The sequence below is a fragment of the Culex pipiens genome, chromosome 2 (genome assembly GCF_016801865.2).
Source record: "Culex pipiens pallens isolate TS chromosome 2, TS_CPP_V2, whole genome shotgun sequence".
Lineage (NCBI taxonomy): Eukaryota > Metazoa > Arthropoda > Insecta > Diptera > Culicidae > Culex > Culex pipiens.
The window spans coordinates 144,598,214-144,621,011 of record NC_068938.1 but is presented as its reverse complement, the minus strand read 5'-3'; the positions used below and the strand labels follow the sequence as shown (position 1 = coordinate 144,621,011).

At 36.8% G+C, this 22,798-nt stretch overlaps 2 protein-coding genes across 2 annotated transcripts in view; one reads left to right on the top strand and one right to left on the bottom strand.

The window, feature by feature from the left end:
- LOC120423628 (protein yellow-like) overlaps nt 1–22,798 on the bottom strand; it is a 564,570-nt gene that overhangs the window by 358,570 nt on the left and 183,202 nt on the right. The window lies entirely within an intron of this gene.
- Nucleotides 3,326–5,655, top strand: LOC120423624 (uncharacterized). The gene is made up of 3 exons (XM_052707013.1): nt 3,326–3,502; nt 4,940–5,073; nt 5,313–5,655. The coding sequence occupies exons 1-3, from the start codon at nt 3,326–3,328 to the stop codon at nt 5,641–5,643; spliced, it is 642 nt and encodes a 213-aa protein (XP_052562973.1). The 3' UTR covers nt 5,644–5,655.

Sequence of the window (22,798 nt, the reverse complement as noted above, 5' to 3'; positions counted from 1 at the left end):
CGATGACCGCTGGCAAAATTTGTGTGCATTAACTGGCCAATCTAGCCAAGAGCTCGTGTCCAGTGTACATGTGTCTGCAGACTGTCGTAAAGGGACCCTCTGGATATCGAAAAGTCGGATGGTGAGTAGGGGGAATTGGGGATGGGGATGGGAATTGAAAAATGATGCTCAACATTCAAATGCGTTTTTCTCGAAACGCACGGTTTGTACATGATGCTTTTTGGAATGTTGGCGTCGAATTTTAAATCAAAGTCAACCCGATTTTAGGTTGATTTGGTTCTCTTCTCTTAACAGTGTAGCGGCTCATGCGCTCATGTCAAATCTGTCAAATCGAACGTCAGCAATGTTTGAATGTTTAATATTGAGGGAGCATTTCTGGCTCTTAAATTCCCTAATTATGGCCATAAATAGCCGAAACTTGCACCTCCAGTCTGGAAACCAGGAAAAAAGAAACAAATTTGTGCATTGGTCATGGTAAGAGCATGTTAGGTTTGCAAAAAAAAATAACGAAAGCTTATTTTTTTGTTGTTTTGCCCTTTTTTCAGGTTGTTTGAGTGGGTTAAAAATCCAGAATGCTTCGCGGCAAGAACTCTTCCGGCACCCTTTGGCCCTGACGGCTGACGGTTACGATTCCTGAAACTCATCCCGAAAGATTGCTACAGTAGTGGTACTATGGAACCGTTTTAGCTGGTGTATTTTAAAAAGGTTAATCCTTGCAAGCTTATGACCGTCGGTTGGATCGGAAACGGGACGGTCTACAACACGCAGCTGGCTGACTAAAAAAACCTGCCGGTGGGGCGAGTATTTCAAGATGGAATAAACCAGAAGCAAAGTTCTGGTCAGATTGCTCGGAACGAAAATAAAGGAATGTACAAAGAAGAACATAGTTTTTGAAAATTCATTTCTGTATGTGCTTCTTGAAGTGGGAAGTGTGAAACTAATAAAACTGTATGAAAAAGACAATTGTTGTTTGCTTTCCCAAAAAAATCCTATGCCAAAATATGAACTTTACGTAAGCCAAATTTCCTATAACTGTAAAATGCTGGATCCGGGCATTGTTTTCATAAAACTTGAGTGGTTATAACTCTTGAAAGGGTTGTCAGATCTTCAATGGCTCATTGAAAAGGTCTTTTAATCACCCATCTAACGAAGGGTCGCATGATAGATCCGGATAACGTTTTCATCAAAATATATGAGATCCGGCCTCAAAAAAGCGGGTAAATAACACTTAAGTGCTTATAACTCTTGATAGGGTTGTCAGATCTTCAATGTTTTAGGCTCGTTGGAAAGGTCTTTTGATTACCCATCTAACGATGGGTCGCATGATAGATCCGGACAGATATTTGAGATCCGGCCTCTGAAATGTGTACAAATGACACTTAAGTGCTCATAACTTTTGATAAGGTTATCAGATCTTCAATGTTTTGAGCTCATTAGAAAGGTCTTTCAAATACCTTTCTAAAAATGTATGATCAGACGGGTTTTCTTACAAAAACCACCCTTTTTACAATCTTTCAAACTTTAGCCAGAATCTTTTTTTTAGCATAACTTTTGAAATACTTAACAAAACTTCATAATAGTTAATATAGGTCTTGTGGGACCCTAAGACGGATCGAATGAGACCAGAACGGCCCAAATCGGTTCAGCCAGTCCGGAGATAATCGAGTGCATTTTTTTCGGTGCACGGACTTACAGACATACACACGCACAGACATTTGCTCAGAATTTGATTCTGAGTCGATAGGTATACGTGAAGGTAGGTCTACGAGGTCGAATTAAGAAGTTCATTTTTCGAGTGATTTTATAGCCTTTCCTCAGTAAGGTGAGGAAGGCAAAAACTAAACAGGATTGTGCAGAGTCCTATTTGCGATGCCTTTCTGTCGGGTCGCAAGATTTTTCGCGTTCGTTGCAGTGTGTTTTTCGTTTTTTTCCGCGTGCGTGTGTGTGTGTGTGAAGATGCGGCTGGCTCTGGTAGTCCCGAAGACAGCTAGCCAGTCCGATTTGCGATGCCTTTCCGTTGATTTTTCGTGTCCGTCGCGGTGTACAACAACAACAAAACCCTATCATTCCATTTTATATCGATAAACATCGTAACTCGTCGTTCGCAAAGTTAATCAGTACCTCACTAAACATCAATCATTTAAAACTCGTGAAATCATCTCAAGTTAAAATTACACTGTTTAATTCTTCAATTTTAATTACAAATGATTTTGGTTCCATCTTTCCACAGCCGGCTGTCTAAGAATAAACCATTTCATTTAAAATTTAACAACCGATAAACGGGAAATCTCTCATCCGCAGCAACCGATTGCTTGCCTTGAGATTAATACATAAACGCATTGAACAAACACTTTGATTTTTGGTCGCATCATCATCTTCTATGATGAATCCTGACCAAACACCCTATCCTACTAACAAGGTTTCAGGTTCCTGGCGCTTGTGGGGTGTAAGCACAGAGTAAATCAGCTGCCCTAGTACACAGCAAAAAAAGTAGTAAAATGCCTGCATGTAAAAAGGTGTTGTGTAATTATTTTTGTGTAATATTAAGCAATTTGCATTGAACTCCTTTGCCCAATTGGTCTAACACCATTTACACCCAAAATGTGTAATATTCAACATTACGTTCCCGTGTTGTTTGCGAATAAGCTGTCAAATTATCAAAACAGTCAAGAGTGCCAAAGATTTTGATGACAATTTCAAGTGATGAATTTGCTTCATCTGTACAAAAAAACGGTCGCTAAGGATGGATTTTTTCTTGCACCCGCGTGTTCCTTCTTCAGCAGCAATCGCGGGAGGCTTATTTGCGTTTTTCCCGTGGTGGTTTAACATTGTGAAAAGTGTGAAAAGCATGCCAGGTAGACCAACATATTACAATTTTTATTATTGAATGACGCGACTTTTTATCTTCCGATAGGAGCTAAGAGGTTGTCCAGGCCGGAAAGCTGCCGCGCTGGTTTAGGCCGCAAAAAATCTCATTGCGGGACCAGCGGCCAAGGTCAAAGTGGCGAAAAAAATGGTCCCCGTGGATGTTCCGGAAGTTGTTGCCATCTCACAGGAAAGGATAAACCCGATCGCACAGGAAAGCTGAGGCCGCTGCTCCGAAAGTCAAAGGAAGAACGGCGCGGTCTTAGTAGGTGGTGAAGAAACAGTCGGAGCCGGAAGTGATGTCGGAATCTTGGGACCAGCCGCCGGTTTACATGAGTCCGTACCGAAGCAACCATCTCTAAATCTCACCAAAAAGCAGGCACCAAACTAACCCGTACATGCCGAGCCGGAACCGTCGGTGAACTTAGACGGCTGGACGTACTCACCGGAGGCGACAATTATGAGGCAATCAATCAACGTGGTCTGGATCGGCAAGGATACTATCAAAGTGACCGCTTCTAACATGTATCTGAACAAGAAGAAGATTGTCAACCAGACTTGCGAAATCGCCGAAAGCGGCGCCGACGATTCGATGCAGTCGCCATCTATCCGCAACCAGCGGGAAGACGTAGACAGGGTCAGTAAACAGTCCAAAACTTATGTATTCCCAAATTCTAAACTTTAGAAATTTTGTTATTTTTAACTTGTTAAATTATTAAATTCTCTATCGTTGATTTTTTTAACTGCTAACTTCTTTTATTAAAATCTCTAAAATCCCAAAAATCCTACATTAAAAGAAAATGGCTTCAGAAATTCTTAACCTATTATTTTTTTAATTCGTAAAATTTTTAAATTTGGAATTTCTATGATTTTTAAATTGTTAAACGCTAAAATTCTTAGTTTCTGAAATTCCTACATTTTAAATTCAGAAATGTTTGAATGTTAAACACTTAACTTCTTAAAAACATACTTTACTTGTTTACTTCTAAAATTCTTAACTTCTAAATTTGAAATCCTTAAAAATGAAAATTTATACTCTAATATTTTTAAATAAATAATCTTCTTTAATTGATTTTTTTTAATTCTGAAATTCTCAATTTCTTTACTTTTCAAATTCATAACTTCATAACCTTTCGCAATAAATCTAAAAATTTAAATATTTTTAACTTCTCAAATTTTTAAAACCTTAATTTTTCAAATTCTAATTTTTTTAGTTTTTTAACTCTTAACTTTTTAATTACATAACTTCTCCAATTCATAACATCTCGATTCTTTACTTTAAATCTTTAAATGCATTAAACAAATCTTGACTTCTTTTGAAACTCTCAAATTCTAAAATTCCCAGCTTTTTAACTTTTGACATTCTGAAATTCTTTCTTTTTAAATTATTAATTTTTGCTTTAATTTTTTTTAAGTTCTGAATAATTTAAATTCTTAAAGGTTATAAATCGCGATTTCTTCAACTTTACTTCTTAGCTTATTAAATTATTGAATTCTATATTTTTGATGTATTAGCTTCTAAAAATCTTAACTTTTGAAATTCTTTGCTTTTTAAATTTTAACGCTAAAATTCATGAACTCTCAAATTCTAAAATTTTATAATTCCTTTTTTTGGTTGTTCATTTTTTAAAAAATATTATTCTGTTTTTTTAAATCATGGTTTATTAACTTTTGAATTCTAATTTTCATTAATTGTTTAATTCTGGATGTAATGTTTCTTAAATTTTACAGATCTATATTTGAACTCATTGAATTTGGACTTCTAAAGATTTTGGATTTTTAGATCCTTGGATTTTTAGAATTTTTGATTTATGTTCCTAAGATTTTTAAGTTTTAATAGTTTTTGATTTAAAGAATTTTTGGTTTTTAAATTTAAGTTGATTACAATTTTCTAATAACTTATTTTATTTCCTTTTCTTCTTCTGCGTTGCGACGAGTTCAACGGCATGGAAACGTACCAAAGTAACTGAGTCCTTGAATGGATTAAAAAAAATCGGACAGGTAAGAATTACATTATTTGAAAAACATTATTTACTAAAATCTAAATATATCCTTCTAGGTCTCGTGAGGTCAGGCCAAGCAGAAAGAACCGGAAAAGTATACTTTCGTGCCACGACCGGTGGGTCTGCACCTTCATAAAAACCTGATTCTAGGAACGGATGCAATACCAGAGGCAGCTGACCGGCTCCAACACAAGCCAACGCGCAGGTTTGGAAAGCAATAGAAGTTGACGCCGGAAAGCCAGATCAAATATAACGAAGCCACCAACATACATGTTTATCGACCTGTTGAAACGGTGTTTACGATCGAACAAGAGCACCGGCGAGGCAATGAACCGTTCGTTTGCGTCATTTGCGCATCTGGTGGACTACGCGCACCGTATCAACGTGAATGCATCAGTTTAGATGATGAGGGTTTGCCACCGAACGGTCTCGATGATTCTTAAGTACGATCGCCACCCTGGTCACGATCTTCACGTTCGACAACCAGCTGTGTCAAATCGTCCGTGAGCGTGGCCCAATCCACGATAACCACATCTACCAGATCTACCGGGGTCGTAACTTCGCCGGCCAGGTCAGTGACGGCCGACCGGAAGCCTTTCAGCATCAGGTTATGTCGAGCATTCTTTTCCTGCCTGGATACCAAACCATATTCTGCCCGACCACGCACGTCGATGTCGGGCACGTAATGTCGATGAAACCCCCTGATGCAGGTTCCCCGCAGCAGCACGTCAAAGTGCCGGTGTCGGTCTCGATGGCGGAACCCTCGTCCGGATAGCGGATGCCCTTTACGAACGCCATTCATCCGAACGTCGGCAGGTTGCGATCGTGGCCACAGCAAACGGGGCCGCACTCGCTGATTGTGGATTCAGTGTCGTCCCTGAACGTGAAGGAGATCTACCCAAAGCCGCACCACAACATTCAGACGAGGCACGAGCAGAAGAAGGACTCGCCGGTGCAACTGAAAATCCGCACTCATCAAATCCGTCAATTTTCCATTTGTGATCGAATCCATCTGCAAAAATAATTGATTAACCTTTCCGTAAGTGTCAACATATTTAATTTGATCATTTTATTTGTAATAAAGCAAGAGAAATAAGTTTTTCAACGATTGTTTTTCTTTACTTGACATATAATAACAAAGGATACCAATTCGATACCTATCCCTGGAACGAAATTACGATGTGTGTAATATTACACGTTTTTTGAAGTACATGTCGAATGTAATATTAAGTGTTTTCTTTCACAAAGGTGATGTGCATGCTTTTGCATGCGATTTTACCATCGGAATTTTTGCTGTGTAGCAACCTGCGCTAACTAACATTCCCGTCCCTTAAAATCGAGGTCTACAAACTGACATGGCGGGCGCCGTTGGTGGCCAATGACTGTTACCTATTCGCAACTGATCTAGCTTTGGCAATCATGATGTTTTATCTTTTCGGCGCATTCATACATGCTGTTGATAAGGGAAACCCCACTAGATCGTCGAAGCCTATAATCAGTAGTACTGAAAGGATATTACGGTTACATGGGTGGTCTCTCATGCTCATGCTCATGCTCATGCTCAGTCACTTTTTAGAATATAGAGATTAAATAGCACCATTCTCATTTAAATTGGTTTTAAAATGTGTAGAGGTATAGTCTGGGATTCTGCAAAATTTACTGCATACTTCTTTTTACTTAAAATATAGGAAATGTTAGTAAAAAACACAGCCAAAGTTGGTTCCTAAAAAAACTACATTTTCAAAAACATTGGCAAAGTCACATAAAACAAAATCAAACTTCCAACCCCAAAATTTTCTAAAATTTTAAGAGTTTTTTTTTCAATGCATTTTAAAGATCAAAAATTGGTTGAAAAATTGATTTTTGGCGATTTTTTTAGATCAAAGCCTGTCTAAAGGCGGTGTTGGGTTGTAGAGGGTTATCATAGCATTACACAATTCAAGTTACTTTACTAGGCTTATTTAAGCTGGTACTAAATGGATAACTTTAGAAGTAACATACAGATGGGAGTTAATTACAGGAGGCAGGCAAACCTTATTATTTTGTTATAAATATTTCATTTAATTTTAGAGTATTTGTATTTAACAAATTAAAAATACTCAAAATTTAAGTTTGAAACTCAAATATTCATTATAAAAATACATCATTTATCCACCCATAATCAACACCGATGTACAAACTATAAAAAGGGGCTTAAAGGTAAGTTGTTTCTCTACAAATCTGTCAAAATATCACAACCCTTAAGATTTTCAAAAACGCAATCTATAACGATAGAATATTTCCATACTTTCATTTTTTTCACAACTTTCTACGTGTAAATCTCTGATGGGGTATCTCGGTTTATAATATTTGACTCCAGCCACGCCGTGCACTATTGAGCCACCTACCCTTACAACATGCTATCAGGCCTTTCGTCGACAGCCGGACGATAGCAGCATCATCGGGTGTGGCGATTGTTCGAGTGTGCCTCTGACTCTCGATGATTCCTCACCATTTCACGTGACAGCGAAATATTTTTGAATGGGTGGTAGGGTGGGTTTAGTGAAACGGCTCAGGTGCCACGACCAGGTGCACTCTGCCGCAGCAGGAAAAAGTGCTCTCATTGAATGACGCTTGCCCGCCCGACGTTGACGTGGTCGATGAAAGCATGTTGATTATGCGAAAGTTGTTGCATAATTAAGCGTTATTTGAATAACTATTTTGTGCCCACAAAATAAGTGCAGTCGAGTGAGGAGTGCAAATGGCGAGTGGCGAGAGTAAATTTTAAAGTTTTGCTAAAACTGCAGAAGAGTTTGTGAAAGTTGAGTTTAGTAGGAAAGCGCATCGGAATCACCGATTAAAATATTGATAAGGTATAAAAATTAGTAAAGCAGTCTACAGTTAAAAAAAATCATCAAAAATTCAAATCAAATTGTTCGTTCCACAAGCATTGCCTTGGCGTTCTCTATTGTGAGATTCCTACTCAAAACTAGTTGTCCGAAGGCTTGAAACGGTGAGGCAATCCAAACCTCTTTTTACACCTTAGCTTCGATTCACCCCGGAATTTGAACTGACGACCTTTGGATTGTGAGTCCAACTGCCGATCAGTAAGTTTGTTTTCTCAGGGAGCCGGCTCCTACATCTGGACTGAACAAACGACCTAATCTCTAGGTTAGACCGAGACTAACATTTACTTCTTAGAGGCACTATGAAACCACTATGAAGCTGTTTATTAGAGGAGAGGGGGTAATATGCACTCCCTAAGGGAAAACTGTGATTTCTCAACCATTACAGCATTACTGTGGAAGAATTTTGTTCGATGTTCTAAAAAAACTATTATCTTCGTCATCCATGTGAAAAAAGTCTTTAAAAACCTCAAAACTATTCGTAAATATCAAATTTCTAAAAACATTTTTGATTCATTTCAAACAACCATGCGGGGCAATATGCACCGCAACATTGAGGCAAAATGCACTACAACAACGGGGCAAAATGCACCACAACATGGGGAAACATGCACCGGGTAAAGCAGTTTTCACTAGTCACCACTAGATGACACCGCTGTTTTTACAAAGGAGCTTCACAGCGGTGCATTTTGCCCCGACCACGCTTTATGCAGAAAATTTAATTAAAAATGCATTTTTTGATGTTCAAATTTTTCCAGCATGGTTTAGCAATGTTAAGCTTCCAATTCCTATGATTTTTTCCCCGGAAAATTCTTCCAAATACCAAGAAAAGCAGGGGGTGCATTTTGCCCCGGGGGTGCATATTACCCCCTCTCCCCCTATGTTATTGCGGTTATTTCCATCGTTTACATCTTACGTTCCCGTCCTACAACTCATTTTTCAACTCCTACTCCATCACCTGAAGCTGCAACTATCAACTGACATCACTCTCTCCCTCTCTACTTTGCAGCGATCGGCAATCAAACTTTAAGCACAAATCTATATGCATTGAATCAATATTTCATGCGACATAAAAGCAGCTTCCATGATTCAACAACCGGTCCCGGGTCTTCCGGACGTGAGTCACAACCTCGAACGAGATATGAAAACCCAACCGGCCGTGAACACATCCGCCGTTCAGTCGCTCGCGAAGAAGATCCCACATGCCCGGTGCGTTCCGAGATGTCCTCGTTCGGTGTCACGACTCGGCCCGGTCTGACCTTGTTTCGTGTCACGTTTCAAATCTCATAAATCTGGCATGCATTTAAATGTCGCCATTAAATATACATCAGCTGCTGGTGTGTGTGTGTGTGCAGGTGCGTTTGTACGCGTGTCACAGCAGCGTGTTCCATCCACAATACAAGGTACAGATGAACCCTGCTGGATTGACAACTTGTAAAAAGTTACTTTTTGATTGGTATTTTGTTTTAATGAAAATATCAAACAATCATCTTTCATAATTTCGTAGCCAGCCTCGAATCATCGAAGTTGCCCTGTACGTAAATCTCACAAAACGAGATGAAAATGGACTCGGGTGATGGGCGGAACTGTTGCGTGTTCTACCAAGTTGCCTGCCTCGCAGGTGATGCTGGTTGCTAAGAAACCTTTTCAAGCTCGTTCGTTGAGGAAACGTCTTGACCTGACCGACTGGAGGAGGAAGACAGTTGGGAAGATGCTGTGACAGCTGCTGCGGGTAGCTGCAAGGATTCCAAGCCGATGACAATGTGCTTCAGTGGATTTCGGAACAACAAGCTGCACACTTTAATGGCTGGGGTGTCGTTAACATGTCACGACACGGTTGCATTAAAGGGCGAGCGTGATAGTTTTTGGACCTAGATCGTGACGACAATTTGATGCCTCTGTGCTCTCTTGGGCTAACTAAATAAGGAAAACCAGCAAGCTTAGTACAAGAGAGCACAAAGGCATCGAATTGTAAACGAGGTAGTCGTTTCTAGTTGACCCCGTAACCTGAACCTTATTTTAGGCAAATTTGTAGTATTCTTGAAAATTCACGTCATATTTCTGAAACAAATAACTAACTATGACGCTTTTTAACAAAAGATATCTTTAGAAAATACAGTTCTTAAATTGAAGTATCATTTTATTTATATTGTTTTTTTTTTTAAATCTGAAGTTTTCAAAGTTGATTAAGCAAGTAAGCAAGGTAATTGGCTATGCTAAACACTAGTTGAATGGTTTCAAAGATTTTGCGAAGCTAATGTTTTGTAAACCTTATTTTGTTAGTTTAAAATTTTAGATAAAAATGGCCAAAAAATTTCCTTTTCACAATAACATATAAAAACTTCATTTTTCCCTTTTTTTTTAAACGCACAAAATTTACCCTAAAACATGTCAAAAACCCGAATATGAGCTTTTTAGGTAAAAAATAAGTATCTAAAAGACCGGTGCTTACCTTTGCCCCGAGCCTACTTTTGCACCGCACTACTCTTCATTGCAAAACGTTTGTTTTTTTCTATTTTTAATCAAGTACTTATAAACTTTTGACATCTTCAATTTTTTGGGACCACAGCAATTTTCATGGGGACCATGATTCCAAAACAACAAATTACACGGAAATTTAAATAAAAAATAACCTTGAAAATCTCTAAAGCTATATGTGTGTGTGTGTGCAACCAACCAAACGGGACCACGCGGTCACTTCTTACAAATTGAGTTGTTTCTATGTATTTTAGATCTACATTCTATACATGCAAATAACTCGCATAGGCATTTGGTGGGTGTTAGCTCTGCCGAGCTTCGGTGACCCATTTCTACGCTGGCTAGCCGAGCGCGAGGTACCTCAGCTTGAATCGACAAGCCCCGCCCTGAAGAACGTTTGCATCGATCGGATTCAAACGTTATTTAGAACTTCTGAGCCCTTGTCAAATGGACAAGGACCCAGCGCGTATTTAGCAGTTAACATTTGTTATGCATTTGTTGTTTTGGATTGATCTCACCAAATATCAGCTGTTCTCTCCCAGTTTGTCCTCATTCTCACTCTACGAACTGCGCCAGCGGCGCGATGATATTCCTTCAAAGTGATGTTGATGGGGCTCGGGGCAGACATCGAAGTTGCAGCGTAGCTTGGATTGTTTAAACTCGCCGCTCCAGAGCCGGATATTCAGCCACCGCCCTGATGTAGGCATTCTTCTCCACGTCGTTCAAGCACAATGCACAACTGGAACTTTTCACAATCACACAATTTCAAATAATTTCACTGTGCGATAACATCGAAAAGTCTAAGAAACAACACCAAAACACTCAAAGCAAGGATCGAACACGCTATGAATGACGGCGACGACGACGATGGTAAAATTTACGACGGCTTATGGACGCGCGAGCGGAAGTCGACTCCCTACGACATCTCCGATACAAACCGCCTAACTTAACCCAGCTCTTCCACAGATTTCACAAAATAAAAATATAGCAATTTAATGTTTGTAAACAGTCCTGAGTCCTCGGATAACACTTGTCAAATTGCGAACCCATGAAGCAGAAATTGATATTTCTGACATCTCGTCGAGCAGAAAACTGACGCGACACGAAAACGAAACGCAAGCCCGAAGCGCAAAGAAGATGAAGAAGACAACTTTTTAGGCATTCAAAATTCGTATTAAAACACCAAAAAACAATTGAAAACATTTGAAAATCCACATGGAAACAATAAAAGGAATATCTGCTCAACTTTTTCGCACAAAATCAACACTTTAAAATCACTTTTACACTGTACAATGACGAAATAAACAGCCGCGCTGTTTCCGACGAACCGAACGCTACCACAGACTCAACAGATCCCCCTTGAAAATCTCTAAAGCTATATTATATATTATTCTTCAAATTATGTGTTCAATTTAAACTATTATCACCAATTTTTAACGTGACACGAATAGAAAACGTATTTTAAATGTCTATATCCTGTTTTTTAAAAAAAAAAAGAAGTCACGTTAGATTGTTGCTAACATAACATTGTCTTCAGAATAGAACTAATGCACTAATTTATTGTAAAATATTTAAACTGGCATTGCATAATAAGTTCGATTTGTAAATAAAAAATAAATAAAATATTTAATTAAATGGCAAGCGCATGCAAACTTTTTATAGTTGTTTTTCAGCCAATTCGATTTATAAAGCAAAAAAGTGTTCGCTTCTATTCAATCTATTTCCCTTTTTGTTATTCCAAACAAAAACAAGATTAAACAGTTAGCCTGTCCCATTTTGAGGTCATGTCGAGGAATTTCACGTGCTCACTTCTTAAATTATAGATTATGATGTTAGGAACAATGTTTTCTTAGACAAGAAAAAAATAATAAAATACTATCTCGCACCCCCTATTCCTAAAATCGCTTAGAATCAATATAAAAAATGGTTCAATCTGGTGTGTATTTTGCTTAAACGATAGGTTTTTGTCCATAGATTAAGATGCACTATCAATATTAGACCAAAATTTAAGTTTTTGGCTTCTCTCAGGCTGATTTATGTCGAAAAAATCGCATTTTTTCGATTTTTTTTTCGGAAATGCTTATTTAATTTAGGGTCGCCCATTTTTCCCAGCAAAACCAAGCATGCAGCTTAAAGGTAATTTCACGGCAAATATTTTTCCTTCTGAGAAAATTCTATTTTGACACTCCAGTGCCGAGATATTTGAGTTTTAGTGATAAAAAAGTGCCAATTTTAAAATTTCTCAGAATTCAGAAGCAAGGCCTACTTATATTTTTCAGTAAATCGAGTAGGGGGTGCGAGAAAGTATTTTATTATTTTTTCTTTCAGTGTCTTGCGAACCTTCGAGGTGAACGGACACTAGAGCTGCGGTATTTTTTACTACCTAAGCTCAGAGTTATTTCAAAAAAAATTCACAGTCTTTTTAAAGACTACCTGAGTTATTTTCCCAAATTCTAAACAGTCTTTTCAAGACTAACCCCACCTGAAATTTTGTTGAATTTAACAAACGAAGCCATCTTTTTAAGAGAACTTTGCTTGCAAAATGCGTCAAAACAAAGGTAAACGCAAATCTTCTGAAGATTTGGTCGTTACGTCGGTGAAGCGTTTGAACGCTAAACCGGCTAACGGAAACAGAAAAAGAAAACAGCCTCTTCTGAGGTCTGATTCTGATTCTGAAAGTGAGGTCAATCCTCCAATTCCATTGGCAAACAGTTTCGGTGTTTTATCCGAAACTGTTGACAAGGATCCTTCTCCTCGTACTGAGCCTCCTGCCGTCGAGAAACGAGTAAAGGCTCCGCCAATTGTAGTGACTTCCGTCTCCGATTTGGCCAGCTTTAGAACGCAACTGAAGAATTGCAAGGAAACTTGCAATTTGAAGGTTTCGTTCCAGCTTGGTCGAAGAGGAGAATGTCGCTTGTTGACGGAATCTTTACAAGATCACCAAACTTTTGTTGGTTATTTGAAAAACCACAAACACAATTTCTACACGTATGAGACCAAGAATGCTCGTCCATTCAAGGCGGTCCTGAAAGGTCTCTCCAACGACTTGTCGGTGGATGAGATCAAAAACGAACTTAAGGTGTTGCTTGGCTTTGCCCCATCCCAAGTAATACCAATGAAGAAAAAATCAAACGGGAATATTTCTCGCTTTGGTTTGACTTCACAATTTTATCTGATTCATTTCAACAGAAATGAAATCAACAATTTGAAACTTTTGGACAAAGTTCAGTTTTTGTTCCATGTACGGGTAAAGTGGGAGCATTTTAAGAAACATGGCGGTAATGGCCAGAATCTGACCCAGTGCCGGCGTTGCCAGGCATTCGGTCACGGTACTGATCATTGCGCTATGGTTCCAAAATGCATGGTTTGCGGGGATTCTTCTCACGACAAGGACAATTGTCCCGTGAAAGAAGTCACCCAATTTAAATGTGCAAATTGTGGTGGAAATCACAAATCAAATTTCTGGGATTGCCCCACCAGAAAAAAGGTTTTGGATTCTCGTGCTAAGCATCAGCCGAAATCCAAACCGAAATTTTCTCAAAGTCAGGTTGTACCTGCATCTTTAAATCAAACGTTCGTGCTGTCTCACTCGAACAATGCTAGAAATACCCCTACCGTGGAAAAGTTAGGTAACACTAATGGTATTTCTTATGCCAACGTCGTTTCGGGTTCGGGTTCATCCACGAATTTTAAATCCTCTACCAATTTTCAAATTGGGCAGGTACCTCAAATTTCATTTGAAAATTTTTCTGCTGGCAACGCTTTGGGATCTTCTGATCTCGGCGATGTTACGTTTGAAAAAATGACTTTTTTGCAAAACTCACTGTTTGGTTTGATTCAAACAATGAGTAATGCTACATCCATGATGGAAGCTATCCAGATTGGATTAAAATTTGCGAATGATGTTGTTCTTACCCTGAAGTTTAATCATGGATCTAAGTAATTCCATCAATATTATGAATTTTAATGCTCGCTCTTTAAAAGCGAAAGAAAATGAATTTTTCAACTTTTTACGAGTTCATAACGTGCATGTTGCTGTTATAACCGAAACATTTTTAAAAACTGGCACTTATTTGAAAAGTGATCCAGATTATAAAGTTATAACCAATAACAGAATGAATCGAAATGGCGGTGGAGTTGCAATAGTTATCCACCGTAGTATGACTTATAGCACGTTACGTGACTTTAAGTTAAAAGTTATTGAAAGTTTGGGCATTGAACTTGAAACTTCTTTTGGGAAAATTATGATTGCAGCTGCATATTTGCCTTTCCAATGCACTGGGGAAAATAAAAATTATTTCAAAGGGGATTTGAATAAACTTACTCGGCATAGATCTCGATTTTTGATCATCGGTGATTTTAATGCCAAACACCAATCTTGGAATAATTCAAAAGTAAATTCCAATGGTAAAATTCTATTCAGAGATTGCACTTCTGGTCTTTATTCGGTTTTATACCCGAATGGGCCAACTTGCTTTTCTTCTGTTAGAAATCCATCAACAATTGATTTGGTTTTGACAAATCAAAGTCAGTATTGTGGTCCTTTAGTGACTCATGCTGATTTTGATTCTGATCACCTTCCAGTAACTTTTTCACTTTCTCATGAAGCAGTTACCAGACCCAATAGTTCTGTGTTTAATTACCACAAAGCTAATTGGGACAGGTATCAGCATCATATTGAGAACAATTTAAATCATGATTTTGTTTTAGAAACCAAAGCTGATATTGATTCAGCCTTGGAATCTTTAACTAATGCAATTTTGGATGCTAGGAATATTGCTATTCCTAAAGTCCAAGTCAAATTTGATTCTCCCATTATTGATGACGATCTTCAGCTTCTGATTCGTCTGAAAAATGTTCGCCGAAGACAGTATCAACGTTCTCGTGATCCTGCACTGAAGCGAATTCAAAAAGATTTGCAAAAGGTTATTGACCACAGATTCACTCTCCTGCGAAATGAAAAGTTCGCAAGAGATGTCGAACAAATTAAACCTTATTCCAAACCTTTTTGGAAACTTTCAAAGGTTCTTAAGAAACCTCAAAAACCCATCCCTTCTTTAAAAGATGGTGATAATATTCTATTAACTAATGGGGAAAAAGCTCAAAAACTTGCTCAGCAGTTTGAGAGTGCTCATAATTTCAACTTGAATGTTTTGAGTCCTATTGAAAATCAAATTTCAATAGAATTTCAGAATATTGTTGAACAAGAATTTTCATCAGATGAAGTTTTTAATACGGATCTGAATGAAATAAAATCTATTATCAAAAAATTTAAAAATATGAAAGCCCCTGGTGAGGATGGCATTTTTTACATTTTAATTAAAAAATTACCAGAAGCAACTTTAAGTTGCTTGGTCAAAATTTTCAACAAATGTTTTGATTTGGCATATTTTCCCAGTAGTTGGAAAAATGCCAAAGTAATTCCGATTTTGAAACCGGATAAAAATCCTGCTGAAGCCTCAAGCTATCGGCCCATTAGTTTGCTTTCATCTATTAGTAAATTATTCGAAAGAATAATTCTTAATAGAATGATGACGCACATTAATGAAAATTCAATTTTCGCTGATGAGCAGTTTGGATTTCGCCTTGGGCATTCAACTACTCATCAGTTGTTGAGAGTTTCAAATTTAATTCGAAGCAACAAATCTGAGGGCTATTCTACTGGCGCTGCTCTTCTAGACATAGAAAAAGCATTTGACAGTGTTTGGCATAAAGGTTTGATTGCGAAATTGAAAAGGTTTAATTTTCCGATTTATATCGTGAAAATTATCCAAAATTATTTGACGGATCGTACTCTGCAGGTATGTTATCAGAATAGCAAATCTGATCAACTACCTGTACGTGCCGGCGTCCCTCAAGGAAGCATTTTGGGTCCAATTTTATACAATATTTTTACTTCTGACTTGCCTGATTTGCCCCCAGGATGTCAGAAATCACTTTTTGCTGATGATACAAGCATCTCCGCCAAAGGTAGAAGCCTTCGTGTCATCACAAGAAGATTACAAAAAAGCTTGGATATTTTCAATTCTTATTTGAAAGAATGGAAAATTACTCCAAATGCTGCAAAAACTCAACTTATTATTTTCCCTCACAAACCAAGGGCTGATTTTCTTAAACCAAAAAGTCATCACATTATAAAGATGAATGAGGTAAATTTAAAGTGGGAGGATCAAGTGAAATATCTTGGACTTGCTTTTGACAAAAACCTTACTTACAAGGATCACATTGAAAGTATCCAGGTTAAATGTAACAAATATATTAAATGTTTGTATCCACTTATAAACAGGAATTCTAGACTTTGTCTCAAGAATAAACTGTTAATTTATAAACAAATTTTCAGACCTGCCATGCTTTATGCTGTGCCGATCTGGACAAGCTGTTGCTTAACCAGGAAGAAAAAACTTCAGAGGATTCAGAACAAAATTCTGAAAATGATTCTGAAACTTCCTCCCTGGTTCAGCACCAGTGAACTTCATCAATTAGCCGAAGTTGACACTTTGGATGTTATGTCCAATAAGATAATTGATGCATTTCGACAAAAATCATTGCAGTCTTCAGCTGCATTGATCCGCTCTTTATATAGTTTATAAGTTAGTTTTAAGGTATCCCTTTTCCCTTTTGTACATGTAGGACCTCCTACATTTGAAATCACTGAATAGCGAAAGCTACAATATTTTTTATGAATAAATGAAAGTTGCTAGTATTTAAAATTGAGGTGAAAAGTCATCGATTGTGATTGGACACTCAATAATATTTTAACTGAATGAATGTACATGGAAGAGAAAATCAAAATAAATATAAATTAAAAAAAAAAAAAAAATATTTTTTCTTGTCTAAGAAAACATAGTCCCTTACATCATAATCTATCATTTAAAAAGTGAGCACCTGAAATTCCTCGACATGACCTCAAAATGGGACAGGCTATTAAACAGTCTTGCATCCTCAAAACGATAAACTGGAATTTTCTTATAAATTTTGAAATATTGTTATATTTTGAAAAAAAAAAATAACCACAGTTCATTCAAAAATCAAGAAGCATCAATATTATTTATAACAAAATCATTGAAATAATAAAAAAACAATGTTTTGAATTTCCAATTTCCACGGAACCAAATCATCCAGTTTCGTAAATATTTCTCGAGATTCAGACCAAATCTTTAATATTCTTAAAAGGTCTGATTTTTCGAAGACCAAAAGTATGATTATGAAGCAAAATTTATTAAATTACATATAAACCAAGTTTGATCCTTTTTATTTCTTTTCGAATCCTTCCTTGAAAAAAATGACGGTTAAATTAAGATTACAGGTAACAAAAATACGATTAAGTTTTTTAATGATGGGGAATCATTTAAAATGTAAATTCGGGTTATTTTTGTTTAAAAACTATTGCAATTTTTAACATAATAAAAGATATTAAGGATGCGCCAAACCATAAGTGCAGTAAATTTTGTGACAATTTGATGATTCAGAGAATGTTTTTTTTTATTTGACTGACTTTTATTTACTTCGTATAGGTATTCATTGCATTAAATTCTTATAAAATGCATATTAAAAAAAATATAAAATTTGCGAAAGTTTCAAAACTTTACTAATTTCACGATTTAAATCGGTTTGAAATTGGAAATTATTTTGTTTGTCAAGTTTTTTATTTAATAAAAATGCATTTTCATTAAACATCACATTCCAAATAGTATAAAATCAATTGTACGAGATTTGTAATTGAAAATTGAAATTTTTTAACATCAATTTTTGTTTGGTCTCTCATTGTTTGAAAATGTTAAAAAAGCAGGGCTGCGGAGTCGGGTCATGTTTGAAACGACTCCGACTCCAACTCCGACTCCGGCTTTTTGAGATAAGGTGACTCCGACTCCGACTCCGGCTCCGGCTTTCAGCTCCAACCAACTCCGACTCCGACTCCAACTCCGGCCTACCAACTCTAGCCGACTCCGACTCCAACTCCAGCCTTCAATAAATTGTTGGCTCCGACTCCGACTAAACATATTTTTAAATGTTTCAAATGTTAGTTAACTATTATTTTGAAAACAATGATAAATAGGATTATTTATATACTCTCTAAGTGTCATGTTTTTCTCAAGGAAAGAAAGTTCGAATCAAAAAAGGGAAAAAAAGTGTTCAGGTTTTAATTTTTATACGTTATTGAAACATAAATGAAAAAATATCTCCAGATATGTAGGCATTTGTAGAAGAACAATTTTGTAAGTTTACAGTCAAACCTCTTTTTACGCGAATTTTGGTTCTCGCGTAAAAAAAAATCGCGTAAAAAAAGTTCGCGCTATTTTGAATTTTTCGCGTAAAAAGAGTTCGCGCTATTTTGAATTGCTCGTGTAAAAAGAGTTTTCAGTATTTATTAGTTTTATAAAGTATTATATTTTTTTAATAATAATAATGCAATTCCAGGTTATTCAAAATAGCTTCAGTGACCTGCGCTGTATATTCTACAGCAGGTTGGGATGTTCTGGGTTATCCAAGAACTTCCGGAAGTAATGAACTGATTATCTACCTGTTCAACAAGAGTCTGTACCAGTGTATCCACCATCGTAATAATTGCAGGTAGCTTCCGTGACCTACGATGGCTACCTTGTGATCTGTTAGAATGTACTAGGTCATCTAAGAACTCCCGGAAGTTATGGCCTGGATTTATTTACTTAACCTCAAATTTACATATAATTTATAAAAAGCTGATAAATTTAATCATTTAATTGTTATTTAATTATTTATTAATTTTAATTAATCAAAAGAAACGAAGCCTTAATGAAACACTTTCTGATTTTTTGTAGAGAAATAGTAAACATTAAGATAATCGGTTTATTTACCATATTCAATGATTATTTCAAAATTAGTTGCAACTTTATATGATATTTTTTGTCAGTTTCATTTTTTTAAATGTGACACATTGATTTTTTTTTGTATTTGTTACAAACAAAATTAGCATGTTGAGTTCCAAGTAATAGATTGTTATAATCGTAGATAATTTGATGGAAAAGTTATAGTATAACAACTGACATAACTGTCAGTGTTTTTCCCGATTTTCAAAAACAGTGAATATTATCTTCAATGTTTTTATGTACCTCGCAACTTCTTTCCTAAAAAAAAATTTATTTAAAACTTCAAAGACATTCACTATAGGGGTAAAAGATGACTGTGTGTGTACTTTTTTCAGAAAAAAAACTGGATTAAATATGGTCAAATTTGAATTGAAAGGGAATATAAGCAAAAGGAAGCAGTCAAGAATCAGTTGAATGTTTCTGACTACAAAACCAATATTGTTTATTTTTTTAGTTATCATACTACATACTTGGGTAAGAGAGGATTAACAGGTTATCATTAAATGATCATAAATAACACAATTAAAACATTCCAATCACAATAAAAATGCTTAAAAACATAATGGCATCTGATAAATCTCTTTTAGAAAATGAATAAAAGGGCAACGCAGTGCATGCGACCCAAAAAACGATTGAAAATATACGAAGTTTTGTGAATTAACCTGCATTATAACAATAACAATAAATAATAATTGGTCATAAACAGTGTACATAATTTTGTTAAATTCTAGATAACCCCGACTTCGGGTTTCAGAAATATTCGGCTCCGACTCCAGCTCATAAAAATTTAGCCGACTCCGGCTCCGACTCTAACTGTTAGAGTTTTGACGACTCCGACTCCAACTCCGACTCCAGGTCCCCAAAAAGACCCGACTCCACCGACTCCGGCTCCGACTCCGACTCCGACTCCGACTCCACAGCCCTGAAAAAAGGGAGAGGACAACAACTTAAAATTAAATTTGCATTGGCCAAACTATCGCACTACTTTATATTCTTTTCAAATGTCTAGTTGATTGCAAAATAAAATTTCAACTCAGTATTATTTTTTGTTAACAGAAGCTGTTTTTAGCTCATTTTAGCGTTGTGGAATTTTTATCATCGAAGGCGTCGATTTTTCTTAATTTAAGTTGCAATAGCCTTATTTATCTGCTAAGAAAATATCCCAAGCCAAATCCATTTCAAATGAGACCTTGTATGAATTCATGTTCAGAAATCGTTTTTACCTAAGAATAGGAAACAGGAAATATGAAAGTTTTAGTTCTCATCGACTACAATTAACATGCCCTAAATAAATTTTTTCAACTATCAGTCATCTTTCCATCACCAAATTCTCAACAAAAAGAATTGCTCATCTTTATCTCGTGTTTACACAATCCCGTGTGTCATTCTCTTTTTCTTTCATTCCCGCATTCACAGTGTGAAATGATTCAACCAACCATGATTTTTTCAAAATTCATTCCACTCTCAAACCACCCAATTTTCAAATGGAAAGCAATGGGGACTAGGCCGTCCCAAAAAAATGAAAAGTTGTCAATTCTTCGGTGCTCACCCCTAGAATGATAGATTAGGATGTCAGGAACAATGTTTTCATACGAATCTATGACATTTCCCCGAAACCCATATTACCGAAGGGACATTTCCCCGAATGCCACTTCCCCGAAAAGACACTTCCCCTAATAGTCATTTCCCCGAATTCCATTTACCCGAATTTCCCATTTCCCCTAATCGTCCACATCCCCGAATGCCATTTTCCCGAATGGGCCACAATCCCGAATGCCACTTACCCGATTAGTCATATCCCTGAATAGTCATTTCCCTGAACGCCATTTCCCCGAACGCGGTCAAGGCGAAATGCCCAGTGCCCCGGAGCGCGCGCGCTCCTGGGCACCGGGCATTTCGGCTTGACCGCGTTCGGGGAAATAGCATTTTACAGTCGACTCTCTGGTTGTCAATATCCAAGGGACCGTCGAGGAAGAGAATCGTCAGATTACAGAACGATGCAAAATGAAGACTCGATTGAAAATATTTTTTTCTTGATACCCAGCTATGGGAGAGAATCATGGCAACGTCCATCAAACAAAAACAAACTAATGTCAAACACCCTTTAAAGCTTCGTTTCGCCAAAAAAAATGTCTGTGCAAGCCATGAAAACTGAAATTATTGACAACCGGAAGAGATTTTTAAAGCAAACGGAATCCAAGGGACAGTCGAGGAAGAGATCCGTCAAGCAAGGGAAAATATCGAGGAATGAAGATAATTGAAATATGCAGATTGAAGGGACTGAAGAATTCATCGATAGATGGAGAATTATTGACTGTCGACTGTATAAGAAAAAAAAATGATGGCAATTTTTATCACATCAAACTACATATAATAATTCTTGAAAGGTTCGTATTGGCCTTGAATGATCAACTTTCTTTTCGGCTTCACTCAGAACAGACGTAGCATTTTAGGGGGGAAGGGGTGTTGGAAGGTTTGGTACTATTCATTCAAATACAATGAATATTGTTACAGACTTTTTTTTATATATTCTCAAAACAAATACCTTTTTCTTATAGACATGATAATAATAATGCAATAGAAGTTTTGTTATATTTTATGATTCAAAAACATACCGTGCGATTTTCGTAGTACCCCGTATCAGTAGAACCCCGTTCACACTGATCATTTTATTCACATTGCTGGTTTGGGATTTGGCGAAAAGTATAATCAACAAAAACTTTAATTAAAATTTGTACCAGCCTTATGTACCTATTTGTTCGATTTTTGCGTTCTTGAACATAATTCGAAAAAAAAAAATTCTCGAAAATTTCTCAAAAACAACAACTAATCATGCGGTTGAATACAAATGTTAATTGAACAACAAAAAATCTAGTAATTGGGTCCTAAAATTAAGCTTAAATTTGTGATATTATTGTTCACAAGAAAAATAAGCTTTACTAAGTACAATGACAAAGGATTTAAAATGGATTTTTAATTCAATTTCTAAAAATTAACTTCACGGCCCTTCTTGGCAGAAAAGCTCCTACTTGACAGCTCGATCCAGGGGGGCCATAGTTGATCCATCGAAAAAATGTTGTCTTGTCAATAACTTTTTTTTTGCATAAAAAAGTTATCAAAAATGGTTTTTAATCGTGTTTCTTACCGTTGTTCATAAAAATTGACAAAGGGCTTTACTACCCAATTTACAACATTTAATCAACAGCATACCCGAAAAAGCTGTTTGTTCGGTAAAATTGAGGAAGAAAATAACTGTAAGTAATGGAAAAAGGCTTTAGCGAAAATGATGATTAGGGGATATGCAAATTCGGGTAATTTTAAATTTAAATAAACGGCAATTGTCGTAAGTGCCACTTCGGGTAAATGGCATTCGGGGAAATGGCGGATTAGGGGAAATGGCATTCGGGGATATAGCCGATTAGGGGAAATGATATTCGGGGAAATGGCATTCGGGGATGTGGCTGATTAGGGGAAGTGGTAATCGGGGATGTGACCAATTAGGGGAAATGATTTTCGGGGAAATGACATTCGGGGAAATGTCATTCGGGGAAATGAGCTAGACCCTTTCATACAACAAAAAATTCCCAAAAATGGTTTACAACTCGCGCGCGGAGCTTGAATGAAAAAAGTGCATTTTCCGAATATTTTTCAGAAATGCGCGTAACAATCATACTAAAGTCATTCAAATTTGGTCGCCTTGGGCTTCAAGTGATAGTTTAAT

What these genes read in the sequence shown, in the direction of transcription:
- LOC120423624 (XM_052707013.1), top strand. Translation starts at nt 3,326, where the DNA reads ATGAGGCAATCAATCAACGTGGTCTGGATCGGCAAGGATACTATCAAA. An exon ending in AGCGGGAAGACGTAGACAGG is followed by an intron (nt 3,503 to 4,939) that starts GTCAGTAAACAG and finishes TCGTGAGGTCAG; the next exon opens with GCCAAGCAGAAAGAACCGGA. An exon ending in CAACACAAGCCAACGCGCAG is followed by an intron (nt 5,074 to 5,312) that starts GTTTGGAAAGCA and finishes ATGATTCTTAAG; the next exon opens with TACGATCGCCACCCTGGTCA.